General features: G+C 35.4%; 1 protein-coding gene across 1 annotated transcript; it reads right to left on the bottom strand.

The window, feature by feature from the left end:
- Positions 1-552: 552 nt before the first annotated feature.
- LOC105042955 (uncharacterized) lies at positions 553-14061 on the bottom strand. Its single transcript, XM_010920332.4, has 8 exons — positions 13400-14061; positions 11425-11954; positions 5617-5667; positions 5418-5525; positions 1365-1460; positions 1165-1266; positions 1027-1086; positions 553-935 (listed from the first exon to the last, which is right to left on the bottom strand). Exons 1-8 carry the CDS (start codon positions 13914-13916, stop codon positions 870-872), a joined length of 1530 nt encoding a protein of 509 aa, XP_010918634.2. The 5' UTR covers positions 13917-14061; the 3' UTR covers positions 553-869.
- Between the last annotated feature and the right edge of the window lie 7533 nt (positions 14062-21594).

The following is a 21594-nucleotide window of genomic DNA, read 5'->3' as shown; positions in this document are numbered from 1 at the left end:
GGACGAACTAATGGTGGATCCGTGCAAAGGAAAGTGTTTTTTTTTTTTTTTTTTACAACCTGATCTATGCAGCTCTCGGTAAATGTCCAAACCAAAAATTTTCAAAGAAAATTAAATTGCTTCTTTAAGTTCTAAGTTCTAAGTTCATATACCTAAATATGCTTATCAAATCCTTGAAATAGCAAGTAATGATAAATCCCATTTCTAGTGTTAAGATCACATGACTCCCACACCGTAAATGGATATATCATAGGAAGCAACACTTCTCAAGATGATAAACTCAATGAACAATCCTAAAATGCAAATCGAGCTCCAGTCATGCAGAAAAATGGTGTGATCTAGAAATCACTCTCCTATTTTAGACGTCTGTTTTGTTAGCATTATGATATAATTTTACTGTCTTAAAAACATTCTATCTCTTATTCTCCAAACCGGAAGAATAACACACATCCCATGGTAAAGTATTAATTAAAAAATAAAAAAATAAAAGCCTAAAGAAGAGAACTGGGCATGCATGTTAACAACATACTGGTTGGACAAGATTCAGATGCATGGTTGAATCTAATGGTATCCTTGTAGATTTACCCATGTGAGATCTCAACTTGGCTAATCTAAAAGTCTGTCATGCCTAGATAAGCATGATCTAGTCCAATCTTATCCTCATAAACATGATGTGGACCCACAGGTTGCTTGTGTTTATTCAGTACATGACTGGATAGAGAGGATGGTTGCAAAAATGGCTAAAGACCTTAAAAACATCAAGAGGGTTTGGCTCAGCTTATGGAGGGACATAGCTTGAAGAACTGAAAAAAAAAATTGCAAATAAAAGAACTTTTGACATTGAAATGGAGTGCTCAGATGCGATTGCTTCATAACAAGTATGTTTCAACAACAGTTCGTCCAAACTTCTCCTGGACATCTTTCGGGGTTTCAATCTGCATGGCAAAGATGAGATCGAGCAACATGAAATTTTGGACATGACAACCAATCATAAGATAGGAAAACTTAGGGAAATGTTCAACTTACGGCATTCAGTGCTTTGAAAAGAGCCTTCATAACATTAAGCGGATTCCTTGAGCCAATGATCTGAAAGAAAGCCAACATCAAAATCATCTGAGATGGAATAGAAACAGGAGCACAAGTTTTCCATTAGCAGCAGTGCACCTTTGATTTGACATTGCTGAACCCAGCTAAACGCAAGACAGTTTCAACAGTTCTGCTGGCTGCTGACATCCCACTTCTCATTGGACCTGGCCAGAGGTATACCTAACAGAAGTTTCAACACAAATGGGACAAATTTAAAACACCTCAGACCTGAAATGACAGAAAAGAAATTACACAAGAAAAAAGCAGGATGTGCGCACCTTGGTTTTCTCATATTTCATATGGATTGCATGAGCAATAGTATGCCCTTCATATCGCTCCACATAATGAAGATTCTGGAAGCATTTTTCGTATGCCTGAGGATCAAAGGAAAGGCAGAAATTAAGTTTCTCATTGCACCCATACCAGAACAAATGGCAAAAGTACATACCGAAGCATAGCCAAACTTCCATACAAAGCCAGCCTTTCACACAAAAGGAAACAACATCATCTAATGTTGCAGCAAAAATCATATCATAAAAGGGCAGTCCACCAAAGCATTTTATGTCATGGTATTAAGTGCTACACTTAATTGCCTCAAACTTAGTGCTCATGAATACCCGAGTCATGTAACAGTAAGTATTGCCTCAGACTATCCCACTTATATGACCAATCAATGCACCACAAATAACCCAAATTCCTATCTGATGCTTTCACATACCTTTCATTCTTCATATGAGACAATACATGGCTAGCATTAATGCTCATGGTAACTACCACATACATCTTGTAGGGGTGTATCTTATAGGCTGTGTACCCTTGAATATGTTATAGATCATTGCACTCATGAATTTTACCAATTCAATCACTACTGCTAAAGTTTATTGATTCACTTGTCTCACTTGGCATGTAGGCACAGTAAAAGTCCATAGGTCCATAGGTCCGAGGTGAAAGAACACAAAACATTGTAATAGACTAGCTAAACCCAAATGTATTACACTCTTTAAGTCTTAACATTGGTATAGATGTTAGATACATGCAGATCAATCTTTAGACAGTGTTGGTGGTAATGCTTCAAATTCGTTAGTCAGAATTTGCAGTATAGTCAACAAGGTCAATGCATAATCCTCTTACTTTTATGCACATCGAGTATTGAAAGTTGTAGCAAGATCATGCTACTCTACAACATAACATTCAAGTCCACCTTTGTGCAGATCCCAACTACAATAAATCTATACATCATATGAAATGGCCAACAAATTTCCATCCTTGAACAAGATCAATCCTGATTGAACCAAAATGCAAACCAATGCATCAACCCAACCCGATCCACTCTCCTTCTCCTGCCAAAATGAACAGGAAAGGAGTTGGCTTCTGATGGTTGATCTACTATGGACAGCCCAGTCAATTTATCATGACCGCCACTCCCTAGGACCTGATGGAGCTGGAACCACTGAATGACTATCTATCCACTGATAGGCAGGTTTCAGGGTAAAGACCTATAATCCCCTTTCTTTTCTTTTTCCCCCAAATCCAAGACAAAAGGGCATTTTTCCAAATTCACCGCCGCAAAAAGTTCATTTGAGTCCAATCCAACATAAAAGAGAGACTCTTACTTCCTTTCTCTTCTTTAGCTTGACTATGGATATCACCCATTAGTTCTTTTCTTTTTTCATCCCAATGGGAAGCAACCAATTGAGTAGAAGAAGTTAACCAATGAAAGTTCTTCTTACACTTTGGTCCATGTAATTCCAAGTATGATACATTACTTTTTTCATCTGCACTTGATCTCCAAAATAATGCATTTAAACTGTTTATTGTAATGCCTCTTATGCAGAGATTCATGATTTGCGTAAAATAATTCCAACATACCTGTCCAAAAATCCAAAAACTTATTTGAGTTTGAGTCTTTATATTCAGTGAATAAATTCTTGAAACATGCGCTTTTGGATGAATTTCTTGTACATACACCTTCTTGATAAATGACACTTGTTTTGTTTTATTTTATCCTAATATTTGTTTACTTTCCTGCACAAATATGTGCAAATGAATGAGGTTGTTCTAGAAATTTACTAACCTATCCTGTCTCATTTTCCTTTTTGCTATTCATGGGCAAGAATTAGTAACTCCTTTTTGGAGGGGCGAAAAACAAATCAGAGTCCCCAAAAGAAAAATACAAAAGTGGGCACCTACCCAAGCCAAATAACTAGGACAAAAATAATCCATCCATATAGCATCCTCTTTAAGGAATAGGGTACACTAACTCCCTAAACTTTGATATCCTTACACCCAGGGTTTTATATACCAGTACATGGCTGATACCACTTTTTGGCCAGGACAGTATGGTACCAGTCCATCCTATACTAATACATGGTATGGGCTTCGTCTCGATCCAGTACAGCAACACCCAAAATAATGTTATATTCTTTGTCTTTTCCAGATTTTTTTCAGATTTTTTATTCTTTAAGGGTATTAGGGTGACTTTGTTTGGTATTTTGGGGATTTAAATTGTGTTTTTGATGGGTTTGTTTTTCTAGATAGTCTAATCTGAGGCTTAAAAAACTGGAGCATGCATGAACTATAGATACAAGAATGAAAATACTGATAATTTCTAGAAAATAAAATATACAGCAAAAAATCACCATGTTTTAGGGTACCATCCACCCTACAACACATTAGGAATTTAAGCAAATTGGGAAAAAAAAATAGCACAAGATTCCTTAATTGTTTCAGTTGTTGCCTTTTTTTGGTCCCAAAAAGAAAAAATGGAGGGGGCAAGAAAAGCCTCACCAAATCCGAAAGCCTTTTCCTCCATGTCGCTGATGTCCTACCCCTGCCAAGACCCTCCACAATTCTCCTCTCACTTCCCTCTTTCTCTCATTCTCTGTCTTTCTCTATTTTTTCTCTTTCCCTCTCTTTCTCATGGCTTGGGCAAAGGAGAGGCTTGCCCTCTCACAAGATGCCTAAAGGCATCCTGGGATGCCCCGCCAGCCCCCCTTGTCCTCCCATCACAATTTTTTTTTAAAAAAAAAAATGCCCTTCAATCAGGACAACCATGTTACTGATCAAACCGAACATGGTCTCCAATGGTGCCAGCATCCATCATCCAACATGCACAATCCATCCCTTGTACAGGCCGAACCATGTTCGATACCAATTAGTTCCAGCTAGTATCGACCCAACCCAACCCGGATGCCTAGACTTAACATGTTCTGGCAACCAAAGGAATGTCCTGGTGCCGATTTTTGGCCAGAATAGTATGGTATTGCTTGTGCCATCCCCTTCCAGGCAATATTTAAAACCATGCTTACACTTTTTGTTCCAATAGATCTCTATTTGACATTTAATGTAGACACTATTGAATCAAATCCATCCAATTTTCAAAATCAGCAATACCAGTTATCATTCACGTCCATACTCTCAAACTGATTCGCTTAGTGGATGCGAAAATTTTTTTACATCAGTGCAGTATTTTTATTTTAATAATTTTACAAAATTCCTTACTCAATTGCACATCTGAGCCTGGTAAATATACTAACATACTCACAGATCACAAAACTTACCAAGACAAAATAATTTGATCTCTTTATTGTCCTTGCCTAAAAGAAATGCTAAATGCACATTGACTATATATGAAAGTGTGCACCAAAACTCTCATGTAGCCACTAGTTATATTTCATGTATATCAATAGGTTAGATGGAGAAGACTGCAGAAGAGAAACACTCTAAATTACTTCCTTGTTGATTGTAGGACACAACACAAAACATCTTTTAACAAGCAACAACAATCAAGAGATGTACTGAATAACAACAATCTTAGCATTATTAACTAGAGCTTCGGTAATTTATCTTTTGGGTTATACAGTTTATTCAGCTTTTTGTTCAGGATCCAACAGAATTTCTAGTTTTGATTAGGTTGCTGACGGCAACCAAAATACAGGCGTTAACTCTGGTTTGTTCGTTCTTTCTAAAATGCTGACAGGAACTAAAGTACTTCCTCTCCAAAATCCATCACAAAACCTCAGCAAGGACATCAAAAATCCCAAATCACCTTGTTCTGGTAAATGATAACCAGTTGTTCCTTTTCGCCTATTAATTTCTCTTGTTGGTAAATCTATTTAAATGTATATACTTTCATCTTCACTCTTCATTAGATGACGAACTGTTGATATTGAAGTATTCCAATTTCAGGTTTAGTTACATATACCATCAAAAGAGCACCCGGCACCTTATTTCAAAGAAACAAGCCAGCACATTGAACAAGCAACAAACTCAGTTCTATTAACATATAAAATTTATAATTACATAAATCTGGAAAAGTTTCAAACTCTTACCCTTTGGATAGCAATCTTAGCTGTTGGAGCTTTAGCTTTAGCAAAACCCACAACTCCATGGTAGTTTCCAGTAGCAAGCAATGCAGTGTACTTCACCACTTGCCCTCCCTGAAATAGAAATAAATTAGAAACATATCACTTAACAAAAAAAATGAATCACCTCTAGTCAAAAGAGTCAAGTGAAGTAAAAATTTATCACCTTTGTAACTTTGCATGTCCGATTTACATCGATTACCTTCACATCAAAGCCCTGTATTGATTGACAAAAAAATTAACTTGTATATCAAAAGATGAGGTACAACTTGCAGAATGGCGAGCAAGAAAAAATCAAAGTTGAACCACGAACTTAGCATACAAATGAATCTTTTCAGGAAACTGTTTGTAAAATTGCTACAAATGGTACATGTATAAGAAAATAAACATGTAATGTTTTGCCATTTTGTATTACTAATAATAAGATGCATCAACATAAAAAGAGATACACATATTTTTTGAGAAAATTAAGAATAAGATGCATAAATCATCATAAAGAAATAACATGACATAATAAACACCTCCTTGGTATGTCCATAGGTGCTCATTATGAATGTAAGAACAGTCACATGACACAGATTTTGATTTACTTGGGGAGGAAATAACCATAGTCATTGGTCTTCGCAAGCACAATGCTAATACATCACCCATAGATTTTAGTTTTTACCATTAGAAAGAGTTTATATTACTGAAAAGATATAATTAGGCATGGGAATGATTACAATTTTGGGGGATAAATGGAGGATAAAATTGGAGTGCTGCTGATGAGGATTGAGGGGGTCCAGGCTTGGGGAAAGGGATATGGAAGGTATCTGATGCAGCTAGGTTGACAAAGAAGCAAACATGAAAAGGGCAATACTAGAGGAATACCCAGACAGATAAGTAAATGCTCTCAGAAGGATCTTTCCCCTGATTATATTTTGCCCTTTTCTGCAGAAGGATAAGCTGGTCAACCCAGATCAAGAAGCTAAAAAGAACTTCCTACAAAACAGCCTCAAATCCGCTCTATGGCTGCCCTATCGTTTCTTTGCAGTACCCAAGTCCTAGTTCCACTGATTCTTATGAACAGCTAAGCATACAAAATTTTAGCACAAGTGGCAAGCAAGGTCATGATATCAAAATTTCTGTTGATGCCCCCAGTATGTGGCCAATTTATCAAACTATCTGAGGTTGCCTATCTTGAGTTCTTGAGCAAAAGCTTTTCAAAAGTGAATTTTAGTCTGAGGGATACCATCAGAAAGGACTAGTAATCAAAAGTCACTGCAGTTTGGCCAAAAATGTTGAACCTGAGTCCCAACTGCGCATTAAGTTCTTGTCAACTCCTGAATCGGCTAGTAAGGTGGGGGTTGGCATACTCCAAAAATGGCTGAAATTAGCTGGAATAGACACCTTAAAATAGAAACTGAGAAGTACTGCCTGGTACTGCTTGGAATATGCTATTAAGATGCAGTTTTGTTTGTTCTCCACAATTTCAAGGTGGTGATAACAATGAATAGTAGTGGAGGTGCCTACAACCAGATTTCGAACAATTGGAGCTCCAACCTAGCAATTTTTGAGATATAGCAAGTTTCTAGCTTGGTAAATGCCTCTTCCCACTATGTTTTTCAAATTTTTCCCAAGCCCAAATTGCATCATGGTAAGATTAAACATGATCATTCTTGTTCAATAATATTATATATGTATTCTATCTTTGTTCACTAGTCAAATCAGTACAAGTAGTAGATTTTCATATTGAATGATTGAATCTTGGCAATCTTCAGCATCATTCATTAGTTCAATGAATTCCAACAATCTAAGTGGGTCCCAAGTATTAAGTTTAGCACATGTTTTTGATGCATTTTTAATTTTGAGTTATGTGACACTGCAATAAACAGCAACACAAAAAGTTTAGCACACATCATATTGGAAGACTAAGGCACTAAAATTAATGTTATTACCATATTTTTTCAAAAACATAGAGCTAAACAATAAAGCATAAATGAATGCAACAAAAAAAGTTTAGAGGCCACAATAGTCAGTACCAAGAGCATATCAGCTGCATCAAAGTGTATCTGTCAATACCTTTATTGAGACAATGCACAATATGATGCATATGTATTGGCTACACGCCTACACCTACAATATTAATGCTCGAAATTTGAACTCTTGGCATGGCAATTGGAAGCACGACAGGGGCTCATCATGCCTTTGTGCCAACACATGGTACAACTACTATCGCGACTCCGACAGTATACCATGTGTTGATAGAGGAGATACCATACCAATCCAGCCCATACAAGTTACTGATAGAGAGTCCAGTACTGAGACTGAAAAGATTAAATCTAAACCAGTGCATAATGCCCCGTTTGATAGATCATAAAGAGGCAGCTTGCAATAATCCTCCATTGATGTAGAAAATACATAGTCAAGATTTTTAGTTTTTTATATCAATATTTTCAGCCTCTTCTTACATAATTCAAGCAGCTTTAGTTAGCAACTTGTTCCCCCACTTCATGGGTACTGCATATATAATCAACCGGTCTTTTACCGATTAAAGATTTTGGTTGCATGTCCCAAGAAGTCAGTGAAGATGCAGGCCTAGAGTTGGCATGAGAGTAGAAAACTCCTTTCTTGTCATATATATCTAATCAAAATTAAAATACAAGGAAGCTTAACCTCAAATGCATGTGCCCAAATTCCAATTGTCTAGAGCAACCAGTTTCTTGTAATGCTTTTTAGCACACACCACCAGAATCATTTATTTGTGCAAATTACCTTTACAATATCTTCTCCATATTCATTAGATTTCAAATTATAATCAGCAATTATATATCCTGTGGTACTCTTTTTGATCTTTGGATGGATTTCTTCATGTAATGCTCCTGTTCTTTCAAACAAGGTCTGTGTCACCACTACAATGTTGTTTATTAAGAAGAAGTCATAGATTTAGATCATAGGTATGATCGACCATTTGTTTTATTCCAGAAAGAACTATAAGAGAATTCGGTTTTGTTCAAGATATGCTTCAGACAATGACCAGCTTTCAGTAAGTCCAAGACTTCCATTAACATCTTCAATTTGCCCAACTTCTTATGTCTCATCATACTATTTCCGATTTTCTTATTGATATTTAGACTCTCATGGTAGCAACTGATATTATATTACAAAGTTCAGTAGCTTAAGCCATGAATCGTTGGTACTCCATTGCTTTGTAATCTTGTACAACAACTACGTGTGGATGAATAGAAAGATTTGTGAGAAACCTAAGGAGAAATTTATGGAATCAAGTATTCTTAACTATATGTAGTTCCTCTATCAACCAAGCCCTCCAATTATAAGTATAATAACCTAAGAGAGAAAATGGGATGGGTCAAGTATGTATTTCAAATTGAGGAATAAAATATTTCCTAAACAGACCATTTACACCACCTTTGAGATAATCAAATTTATTCTACAAGAAAAACTGGACATAGATAAATATGTATTTAATAGGATTACGGCAAAGCAAATAAAGTGGAACTTCACCTTGCAAATGTTATGCATATGAATCAGAATACCCTGATTATGAGATCATAAAAAGATCCATCTCAGCATATGAATTAGAATACAAGGCAACGAACGACTCCAGATATAAGGTGGACATGAGTTGATTCTGAAAGGGATAGTGTTTTAAAATTATAAAAGGTCAGAAATGGTATGAGAAAAGGATAAATCAAAAGAGATCCATTTAAAATGGTTAATACAACAAAAATGTATACTAGATATGGCCTTTCCAGAAGGCATTCATAATGAAGGCCTGGAAATTATAAGGGCAGCCCAAACACAATTAATGTAAAATTAGGGAGAAATGACGTGAAAAGACTTCCCATTTCAATGGATTAAATCTTCACAGATATCAAGAGAGAAGTAGAGAACATATACCCAAACCCATATTGATGCACAAGGATGCATGCAGCCAAGCAGACAGAGAGCATCCAGATGCCCATATAAAGTTGACCCAAGAATCAAGATGATTTCTTGATGTTAAAAAATATTTTATTTTATAATAAAGCCTTATTTAAAATCCTGTGAATGAAATTATTGATTGTCCTAAATAACTGCAAGAATTGAGTAGTGCAGTTTGATGTGCTACATTATCATATTGAGGTGAGAAGTTCTAAATAACCCATAAGTATGAACTGCAAGTCCATGCGTAAGATGAATTCCAGCTAATAATGCTATATGAATACATGTACTAGAAACTAACAAAGGGCTTGTTTGGATGGGCAAGAGTGGTGGAAGTTGAAGTGGGCCACCTTGGGCAACTTCAAATCTTCCACCTCCAAAGTCACTGAAGTGGATTTACAGTTATGGCACATTGAACAGGGGAGAAACCTCCCTTCCAACTAAACTGCAATTTGGCAGTCACTTCAGGCAACCAAACAGCCTAAAGGCCCAGTTGCACGGAAACATCACTTGGGTGCAACCACTTTCGAGCAACCAAACATTAACAATGGATGAAAGTGAAGAAACTGTGATTCTGCACAATTTATAACAGGTTGATAGAATTTCATGTTTTAAAATGGACATGATAGAAAGCTTCTTGATTCAAATATCTTTGAATTCTCATATTTTCTACAACCGATGAAGGATTATTTCAGAAAAAAGAGAAAAACAGCTATAAAAAGATAATAAAATACAGGTGATTAAGAAAATAAAAGTGCATTATATGGCCAAACAACAATACTAAACAAAAGTGACTTAATTCAAAATAAATCATGGAAATGGTTGCTCCATTTATGTGAAAAAAGATTCAAATTTTTACTAGCTGTAAATGTTGCACATGAGGCAGAAATTCTGCACCCTTGTTAAGCCATGACTCAACCTATCAATAACTTCATGCAACCCTATCTTTTTTTCAAAAGTCTCACCAAGGTTCCAATTGGTTCCCGTACTGGTACTGGTACTATGCTAGTACAGTGTCAAAATGCCCTATATGGGGTTGTACCAAACCTTAAGCCCTCCCCCGCCAAAAAAAAAAAGAAAGAAAAAAACCGAGTCTACGTTCAGTACCAGCACACCGAACCCTGGTCGCCTGGTCACTTTAAAAAATTAAATTCCATTAATTTATAAGATTAATCGGGATGCAAGAAAGCAACCAACTCTCAACACTTTCAGCGGACAGAATAGGTAAATAAGCGCCAAAATGTTTCATAGAAAAAAAAAAATCAACACCGAACAAGAGGTTTTCTGTGTCTCTGCTTGCATATATCAATTTCTCTCCAGAACAAGTTTATAAAGTTATTGTTCCAACAAATGCCTGAAAGTTCTGTGCCACCAGTAGGTTCCTCGCTTCTTATATGCCAGGGATCTTCCATCTGAAAATTATAGTATGGTCTAACAACTGGATGTTTTACTGCGCCCAAAGTAGTACCAGGCAATTTTCCTAGTTCTGTCAACCTTTTGCTTCCTAATAGATTAGATAGTAGGAGGCTCACAGTCTCCTTTTCTTCAGAGAGAATTTACAATCACTTACAAAGTAGGATCCCAATCAACTGCTCATAAGTATGCACAATTGAATCATCAAGATGGTTAAAACTGTGTGAGGCTAAGCTATGTTAATGAGTGCACACATCAAAGACAGGGAAAGAGAGTATGCTGTTGAAAAATAGAGAAAATTTATAATCACTTCCATCCTAAAGTTATACACATGAAGCAAGAATTGTGTTGATCATCTAAGAATATAGATACTAACATAAGCAATATGCAAATCTAGTTCCTAGAATAGACATAGGAAAAAATATTGATCAATTATAGCACATAACTTTTGCACAGCTTGTCTGCAACCATAGTCCATGGATTGATTACAGTTATCATTTATAAGCTTCTTTAAAAAAATTTAAAAATCAAGGTAAAAAAATAAGGCCATAATATAAATATACAGAAAACATACTCCTCGGAAGATAAGTAATTGTTTAACTTGTGAGATAAGTTTTGTAATGATGCCAGCACTTACTTTCCGATAGAGAGGTCTTCTTTTCTTTTCTGTCAAAGAATTTCTCTCCTCTACCAGCTCTCTGATTTCCTCTTCCAGAACTCTGCCCTTCTTCCCAAATGTATGATCTAGTTCTGCTAGCTTCTCCTCAATCCTTTTCTCTATGGCATTTAGTTTCTTCAATAGTACATCATCCATCTCTTTTACTTCAGAGAAATCTTCGTCATCTTCCTCAAGACTGGCCCCTTGAATCATTTGCTTTTCCCTTTCAAATCCAGCATTATCCACCAGATCCTCAGGAGAACCAACTTGCTGATGCTGGATGACTCCAAAATTTGCAGGATTGTTTGGGTCATAGGCCTCCTTGCACTCCATCAGCCTCACAGCTCGATTTAGCTTCTGCAGAAGAATAAATCTGTCCTTTTTTTCAGTTGTCTCCTTCAGGCGATTCATCAAATCACCAATAACCCTGTACTCCAATGGCAGTTTCAAGTATCGGTCCTCAAATTTGTCAATCCTTGTCATCCATTTATGAGCTTCATCAAGAGTTTCTGTTTCAGAAACAAATACATAAATGTGTTACCACTATTCGAATGTCAGTGAAGATGTAGCAGATTTTATCAGAAGATGTAAATTACACTAGCTATGCCCAATGAAAGAAAACAATCAGGGAAGGCAACTCAAATTATCTGAGACATTAAAATCAGTATCAAGATGTGGGAAGTTCTGCAACTCATTTCACAATGATGCAAACCAGAAAGATTGAGAAAGGAGTAATATAAAGTCCTAAAAACCTTGTCTACCAAATGATTCACCTTAGACATCTTCTACATATATTTTTGAACCATTAAATTCAAATTAATGTGTTTAAGCATCTTCTACATATTTTTGACCATGCTCATAAAAAAAATGTTGACAACCAGTTAGTTTAAGCAACTAAGCTGCAACATTATGAGCACATTGATGAACACAGACAAAATCCAATATTTGAATATTAAACACTCTTATGGTAAGATGCTTACAGCCATCCAATTTAGCGCGCAACTGAGAAATCTGCAAGACATGAGCACATGGAACTAACGTATATCTATAGACTGAATGGAAAAAACTATACAGAATGAAAATGTTCTTTTATGAATCAATAACTAAGACATGAAAATATTTGCACACAGCCAGAAATTATGCAGATTTGAAGGCATTGAAAACATTTGGTAGGACTATGCATCATTCATGTGCTTTTCTCTTGGCTCAACATCACATGTGGCTATCTCTCCATTATCTTTGACAACACCTTAAGACCTCAAAAACCCAAAAAGCATTCAGTGCTGAAAACATAGTCAACAAAAATCCATGGTACAAAAACCTGATTGCTGTATTTTATTTCCACACTCAGTTAAATGTTGAAAGGAAGTGCATCTCACTTTTATTATTTGTACCATTAGAGTCACAAGATTCAGTGACTTGCAACAAAGAAAACAGAAAAAACAACTGTAACCATCCACCCTCGTCCCAACTACATGGGCTCAGCACCAAATATCCTCATGCTTGATTCACTCCTCTCACTTAACAAGCAGTATATTATTAATTAACTAATGTGGTGCTTTTAACACTCATCCTTGGATTACTTAAATTTTCAGCTTCTCGAAAAAAGGAAAAACGAAAATTATGTTTTCTTCCCCAACCAAACAAAAGAATAAGTTAGGGACTTGATAAAACTAAAGCTGGGATATTTTAAATGAAAAATTGGAACTTTTCATCTTCCCTTCACAACAAGTAGCAGACTCGTAATCCCCATACCCAAAAAACACCAGCGTACCCTCTATGTCTTGAATCTAAGGATTAATAATTAAGTAGTTGTGCCATTCAAAAGGTCGGATGGTTGTATACAAGTGACACCAATTTCAATTTCCTGTCCAACTCTTTCCACGGTCCATAAAACATTTAAATCCAAAACTGAGAGAAGGAAGGGAAAATGATGGAGATATTGTTCCCGCACCAGCCTCCGCGAAGTTCTTGAGCAGCTCCCCGTGTCGCTTGCACTTCTTCTCGAACTCATCCGCGCGCTTCTTCACCTCGTCAGGAGAGAAGCGCTCGTCATCATCGCTCTCGGAGTCGGTGGGCTCCCAGAACTGATCGATATTGTCGAAATCCTTGACCTTCTTCTTCTCCAGCTTCTCTATAAGCGGGCCCACCCCCATGTAGTCCTCCTCTTCTTCCTCCTTGTCGACTTCTATTCCGGCCTTCCTCTTCCGCTCTCTCTCTTGCTGCTTCTCCCTCTCCACCTCGGCCAGCAGCTCCTGGACCACCCGGTCCCCCATCACCGCACTGGCCGAGAAGCAACGGTTGAGCTGGGGCTCGAATTTCGGGGGGGAAAGGAGGGGCCGGATCGAAGGCCTTCGCGCGGCGGCGAGATGGATTGCGCCGCCATTGGGAAGTTGGGAGAGGGAGCGCAGAGATAGTAGGCGAGCCCACGGCGCCTTGAAGCATTTACCGGTGGTGGTTATTGCGGCCATCTCGGAGGCTACTCGACCTAAACCATTGGAGAAGAGGGAAGGGGAGGCAGATAAATAGGCGTTCGATGGACTGAAGGAATGCTCAGAAAGCAGCGGACCGCGCGAGCTAGTCTGAGCGAAGCTTGGGGTTTTCCTATGATTTAGAAACTCCAGAACTTCGAAGTTTAATCGAATGGCCAGAATTTAAAGGTCAATATCGCTGATGTTTGAGGATGGCCAGGCTCAGCCCCTAAAACCTCCCAACTCCCAAACGTGAGTCACTTCTTGGCCTGTTTGGTTCCAGGATGGATCTGAATAGACTTGAATCGAGCCTTTTTCTTCCAGTTCTGGCAGAGAACGATCGAATTTACCATATGGTTTAAAAGTTTTTTAAACATATTGTTCATCTCTAAATTAGTTTGTATACATATCTTTTTTTCCTGATACCGTGTATACATATCTTTTAAAGTTGTTCATTCTCATTATGATATTATAGTCCCTAGCGGCATTCTAGAAAGAAAAGGAAAAAAATAATCCGAAAGAATTAATGTAACTCGAAAGTGTCCACACACACACACACATATATATATATATATATATATATATATATATATATATATATATATATTTGGTAAAACTCGAAAGTACATATATTGGAACATTCTTCACAACCTCTTCATGTACAACTAAATTTCTACAGTACTACACATGAAGATTCTCTTAACTTCCTACAACATTTTTTTTAATCAAAAGTAGCCTCGCTTGCTAACCTGCAAAGCACTCAAATTCAAGTCCTTCGGCCCAGCAGCAGCGCATTGATGTCTACCATCTGTTCGACCGTCCGTAGTTCAACTCATAGAATAAAATGATGATAAGGAAATTGATGGACTTGAGGCTTGCTCTTCTAAGGAACTCTGTAAAGAAGATAAGAACTATTTTGCTGTCAAATGTAAGAGAAAACTAGGGAACATTTTTGCCTTGGATTAGTTGGAAATTTTAGAACTAGATTAAAAAAAAAAATGCCTATTAGACTAGCTTGTCTTTAGTTGAGAACCATAGATAGAGACAATAAATTTTCTTAATACAAAAAAAATCTAATTTGTGGTTGCATCTCCCTGCAAACCAGATTTATTTTTGTAAAAGCAAGAATATCGAAAACAACTTATTGGATAGATTTTGCAAAATATAAAACCATTGCTGCATAATATCCTCTATAAGAAAAAAGCAATTTGGGTTTGTATATTATCTTTTGCTAAAACAATCCCTTTTTTTTTAACTGTATGGCAAGGATTGCCGCTCCCAACTAGTTGATACCTTTATTTGATCAATATATATATATAACTAGTTTTTAAGCCCGCGTGTTGCACATGGGTTTGTAGATCACATTCGTATAATTGATTATATTTATAAAAAAAATTTGATTACATGTCCATTCATATCCTTAACATTCATGAAGATTTTAATAACATCAATCAATGAATATAAATAAATTTTAATATTTTATTAAAAAAAATTATGAATAACATGTCCATTCATATCCTTGATGTTCATAAGTGAAAATCTTAATAACACCAGTTAATCGATATAAATAACTTTTAATTTCATTCATTAAAAATAAAATATGTGCATCCAATGCTTTCAAATAGAAGAGTCCAAATGGCATGCATAGAAAAAATTGGATTGCTTACGTGGACAACTTCATTTATAAATCAATCTTCTCTCACTTTCTGTTTTCTAATATATATATTAAATTCTTTGAAAAATACTATGATGCTCCAAAGGACAGTTACATTATTTTTCATTTTAAAAAAAATTCTAACCATCCGATTAAGAAAGGATGGTAAGAGTTGTTTTACCGAAAATTTTCCATAGCCAATCATGATCGTGGCTGTTGCGGATAATTTCTTCATAATCAGTGGTATTTTCAAACTTGGAATGGTCGGTGCGGTAATTATTAAGAACGTTAAGGGCATTTTCAAACTCACCTTCCTCCTCATTTTTAGATCATTTTCAAACCCACTTTCTTCGTCATTTCCCAATCCATGGCTAGTACTTCTCCATCTCCTATTGCCGAGAAGCATTTAAGAGGAGGTGCTAGATCGTGTCAAGCGAATATTGGTGCTCATCAGCGATCGTGAAGGATGTACCATCTTCTCTTTGATATTCGTCGGCGATGTGCGGCGGTAGGCACAATGTCATGGATTCAAGGAATCATTGCAGGATTGATCTTCTCTACTGGAGTATGTCTTTCTCCCCATTTGAGCATTGTTCCAATCAACAATATCTTCTTCAATTTCCCAACGACCACCTGTTCGATAAAATTTCAAGCCCATATCCGGCCAACATTTTCTCCCATTCTTTCATTAGACGATAAGAGTTGGTCCTACGTCCATCTCAGAACTACGTGGGATGGAATGAATACTTTAGTGTTATGTAAGGAAAATCCTATGATGATGCATCTCAGCATATAAAGAAATTATTAGATAAATATTTTTTATTTAGGATCAAAATATAGTCGCAAGGTGGGAACACCTACTAGCACCATGAGATTTTTGTTTAAAACTATCTCATGTGCACACTTATGTTTGTGATTTCGAGAGCCTCATACTTTTTTCAATAATGTTATCCTTGTTCTTGTATAAAAATCAATATTTCAAACGTCCCTTTCTCCTATTTAAGTTATTGGATGGATGATATAAATTTTTTAGCCGGCACACCATGTTTCGAAATTTTTTGAGCATAAACTTTTAAAACTAATTCAATATCTTTCATTCCTTTAAACTTTCACATAGAAAAGAACCAATTGTTCATTGGATTTTATAAAATTTAACTCAAGGAGCAAAAAATTGTTTCAAGATCCTGTAATGTCACATGTACAATACACCATTAATTTCATCATGTTTCCTTTGAATTGTCAATGAGAGAAACATCTCCAGGGCCCACCTAAAACTATAGAGCACTACACCATCCAATCTCTCCAATAGCTGAACCTGAGAGCACAGGTTTCCAAATAATTGTCCCAAAATCTGAAACAGGCATTAAAATAGAACACCTAGTATACACTGCTAAAGAGCTGAGATTTCTTTTGTGATCTGAAATACTGTAGTATTGAGATATAACCAGAAAATGGACCTATAAACTACTCCAAAATAGGCTCCACCTCAGAAAACCAAAAAATATTATGTATATTCCAAAATCCAAACATATTCTCCCACCTTACTGCTATATTTTATATCATGTGCCGCAATCTTTTTATCTTGATATATAGTTACCATCAGTCAGATAAGAAATGTATCTCTTTCTCTAGAAGTAAAATTTGTATATTCTATATTCAATATCTTGTCATACTTATTCACAAAATATGGTCCATATGCTTCTAACTTTTATTGATGGGGCTCTTTATCAGCTGGCATCAAATGAATTGCCATTAGCAAAGGAAGTAGTTTGTTTCAAGTCGAACTATCAATCAATTAATGTCCATCATATTTTGAGATACATCATCATAGGATCCTCCTCAAGTGGCATATATTCTCGGCTTAAAGATTTTGAATACTTTGGTACCATGATTTTTTTATATATGATGGCATGTAGGATCATAGTTTTTGTATTCATGGTGGTTGTAGCTAAAAATGATGGTTGTAGTTATGATATGTCAAGATACTTAAGATGATAATTAACCATGACATGTTTATATTTAAAACATAATTGATCTTTCACAATAAAAAAAATAATCTTCATTTGCAAACTATGCAGAAAAATGAGTTTCATGCAAAATACAAGTTCCATGCAAGACATTAACTTATCAATAGATACAACGTGCTCTATGAGACGGTTGGCCAATTTGATTGATAATTTGAACAATGCACAAAAGGATGTGGTGAAAGAGATGAGATTGGTGGTATATTATATATGCAAATGATCAATCTCCATCGAGCACTTTTGGTTTGGTTGTTGAAAAGATATGATCCCATTAAAAGATTGATCAGGATCAACAACATGGATATCCCTATTACAGATTGGGATTTATGTTGTACAATAAGATTGAATGATAAAGGAGAAAAGATATTGAGTCAAAAACACAAACCCAATCAAGTGTCAGTGGACATATATGCTGTTGGTGGCACAAGATAAATTACTATAAATCATTTGATTTTATGTATCAAGAATAGTAACAATGGAGATGAACATTTTAAAAAAATATTCGTACTTTTACTAATAGGAGTCTTTCTTACCCCAAACATAATTAAGGGTTGATATCAACCCTTAGTCGAAGGTATCAACTATATTCCTAAATATAATTGGGCAAAATTCACATTAAATTTTTTCATTTCAAATGTTATAAAGGAGCAGTATGGGAAGGCAAAATATCTACAAGGGTGCTTTGCATTTTTTCAGCTTTGAATCTTTATATAATATTCAAGTAATCTTATTATTATTCTGAATTTATTTCACTTAATGTTTTGGCTTAAATTGTTTGATATATAGTTTTAGTACAATGAGCATATTTGGGTTTCTCTCCCTCTATCGTTGTTTCTCTTGCATATCCTTTTATGGCTTACTAGATAAAGGAGCATTGTAGACAGAGAGAGGAGTATGAGATGGAGCATGGATGGGGTAATGGGAAGGTGATCATGCAATTGAGTCTTCCCAAGGAAGAAGAGCCTCCGTGTGTAGGAAAGAGATGGAGAAGTATAATGACGAATATTATGGATCTCTAAGTAATATCAAAATAAACTTTTAAAAGTTTATACATTTATTATTGTATAAAAATTCATTATTAACGATGGTCAAATGCCATTGCTAATCTTATTAGCGACACACGACCGTCACTAAAAAACTATCAAAAAAAAGTATAGCACTAAAGCAGCTTATTAGCGACGGCTAAGGAGCCGTCACTAATAAACTATTAGCAATGGCACTCTGTCACTTAAAATATTTTTTGAATTTAAAATTAAAAAATTAAAAAAATATAATAGTAACGACAATCCATTGTTAATGAGCTGTCGCCAATACTTTTAACGATGAAATTCCATCACTAAAGTCATCGTTAATAATTATATATTTTTAAAAAATATATTTTTAATAATTATATTTATTAAAATCTATTATAATTTAATTAAAAAACAATTATATTTATGGATATTATACCAACTAACAATTAACTATCACCATTATAAATAAAAAACTAATATTATATATTAAATCAAAATTAAATTGTGTAGATAACACTACTCAAATTTTAAATACAATATATCAAAACTAAAAAAAAATCAATGAAGATTGTCCTCCTCCTGCTTTTGTACATCCTCTACAGCAGTAAATAGATGAGAATCGGATATCCCACCATCCTGTAATGAAGAAAAATAAAATATTATTAATAACTTTAGAACTAAATTAATTAAAATTGTAAAACTATTATAATTGATGCGCCTCAAATTTAAACTTTTACAGAGGGATATATTTTAATAAACTACTTCGATTCTCGAACAGATTATTCTTATACATTCTATTCGATAATATGGAGCTATTGACACCTCTAGTTAGTACTTCATCAGATGGTTAAGTTAAATTTTAATCTTCTGAATGCTCTCTCCCTCCTGTTTGAAGCCTAAATCGACATGGATGGATATATTTTGATATACTCTTTAAATTCTCGAACGAATTATTCCTATACATTCTATTCGATGATACAAAGCTATAAACATCTCTGGTCCATCCATCAGATTGTTAGATTGAATTTTGACCCCATGATATCTCTCTCTCCCTCCTCAAGCCTAAACCCATATAGAGAGATATATTTCGATATACTCTTTCGATTTTCGAACAGATTGTTCCTACACGTTTCATTTGATGATATGGATGTATCTACACCTCTATCCCATCCATCAGATAAAAAGATTAAAAAATAAATAAATTAATTAAAATTATTCAAAAATGGCTCCATTTACCATAGGGCCAACTCTTGCTGCATGCCAGTCTTCTCCAGCGTGCTAGAGTTAACTCCTTTATCCTTGGAATCGACTCCCTCCTTCCTAGGGTTAACTATTCATCTTCCTCTTCAAATGTTTGGTATCTTTTGATTCTTCTTCTAATTCCTCCTCTTCTTCCACTTCTTCCTCTTCTTCGTCTTCTTGGATAGAATACTCCTTAAAAACAAACTCAATATAATCTACCTCCTCATATAGACCATCATATAGAAGAATTTCTAGAGAATCCAACTCTGCATCTATTAAATACTGATGAACTCCTAATATTTCATCCTTCTAAAAGTATTCTGATAAATGAAGCTCTTTTTCTTCTTTGAGTTCGTAATGAATGGCTCGAGACTTAACTTTACATACAGTCCACCAATCTTTCCTTCCTCTCTTCCTTGATGGAAAAGGAGTATAATACACTTGAACAGTTTGTTGAGCTAGCACAAAGGAGTTGTTAACATATGCTTTTGATTCATGTTTGATTTCAATAAGCTCGTGCCATGGATCAACCTTCATATAATTATCAATATCAAACTATTGGCACTTAAATAGAATGATACTATTACCTCCAAAGTAGGTCAACTTGATTACTTCTTCGAGGATTTCATAGTAGTCACTCTCCATCTCTGCCCACCAGCTTCTCTTTATACACACATCACTGTTCATTGTACTCTTATGATATCCATATTGCTACATGTAAAATTTGAAACCATTTACATTACAGTCATCATAACATGCCATATACTTTATTGGCCTGTAATCTAATAGTCTTAACTTCTTAGGTATGGATTCGCTCCCTTACATGACCTATATATTATAAAAAATAAATTAAAATAAATAAAATGACAATGGTTGCTTACCAATTGATGGAATCAATCTGCAAAATTCTGTGAGCATTGAGTGAAAATTTCTTCCTGACTTATCATCGGATTGTTCTGTCTCAGTATCTCATTATATTGCCTAAATATGCATAAAATAAGTACAAGAAGATAAGTGATTAAAGAGTTAAGATTGTGATGGATACTTATTCAATATATTGATCGACCTCCATGTAGTTTAGCAAAATATATTTTTCTACCTGTCGAATTTCAGTATTAGTTAATACCCAATAAACCTCGTATCCAAATTTATAAGCGAGATAGAAAAATATTGAGATCTCCACCTCTGATCCCTCACCACTACCATCATTATTTCGATCTACTTGAGTCAGCTTTATTTGCACATTGAGATTAAAGTAGTGTTGGCTAAAATTAGAAATTTCTTCAATTATGTAAGCCTCCACAATAGAACTTTTGACTCTGACCTTATTTTTCACTTTCTTCTTGAGACTGTATATGTATCTCTCAAATGGATATATCCACCTATACTGCACTAGTCTCCCGACTCTAGCTTCATATGCCAGATGAATTACAAGGTACTCCATGGAGTTGAAAAAATTAGGAAGAAATATCTTCTCCAACTTGCATATATTCTCTACACTGCTAGTCTTAAGACTGAAGGTGTGGTCAGTAGATAGTTTGGTAGCATAAATATCTCTAAAGAAAAGACTAAACTCAGTCAAAAAATTCCATATAGGGTTGGAAAGGAGATCACACCAAGCCAATGGGAGTAATCATTACATGAAGACATGGCAGTCATGATTCTTTAGCCCATACAATTTGTAATATTTGATATTAACGCATCAAGCTAGATTACTTATATAATCATCTGAAAATTTAAGATTT

This window comes from Elaeis guineensis, chromosome 4 (genome assembly GCF_000442705.2).
Source record: "Elaeis guineensis isolate ETL-2024a chromosome 4, EG11, whole genome shotgun sequence".
NCBI classification, from domain to species: Eukaryota; Viridiplantae; Streptophyta; class Magnoliopsida; order Arecales; family Arecaceae; genus Elaeis; species Elaeis guineensis.
The sequence above is the reverse complement of the archived record's forward strand: the minus strand, read 5'-3'. Positions and strand labels throughout refer to the sequence as shown.

Coding starts and splice junctions, on each gene's coding strand:
- LOC105042955 (XM_010920332.4), bottom strand. CDS start 13,916: ATGGCCGCAATAACCACCACCGGTAAATGCTTCAAGGCGCCGTGGGCT. Junction 1,461..5,417: donor CTAAGATTGCTATCCAAAGG/GTAAGAGTTTGA, acceptor TTTGATCCTCAG/GCATACGAAAAATGCTTCCA. Junction 1,087..1,164: donor TCAGCAATGTCAAATCAAAG/GTGCACTGCTGC, acceptor GCTTTCTTTCAG/ATCATTGGCTCAAGGAATCC.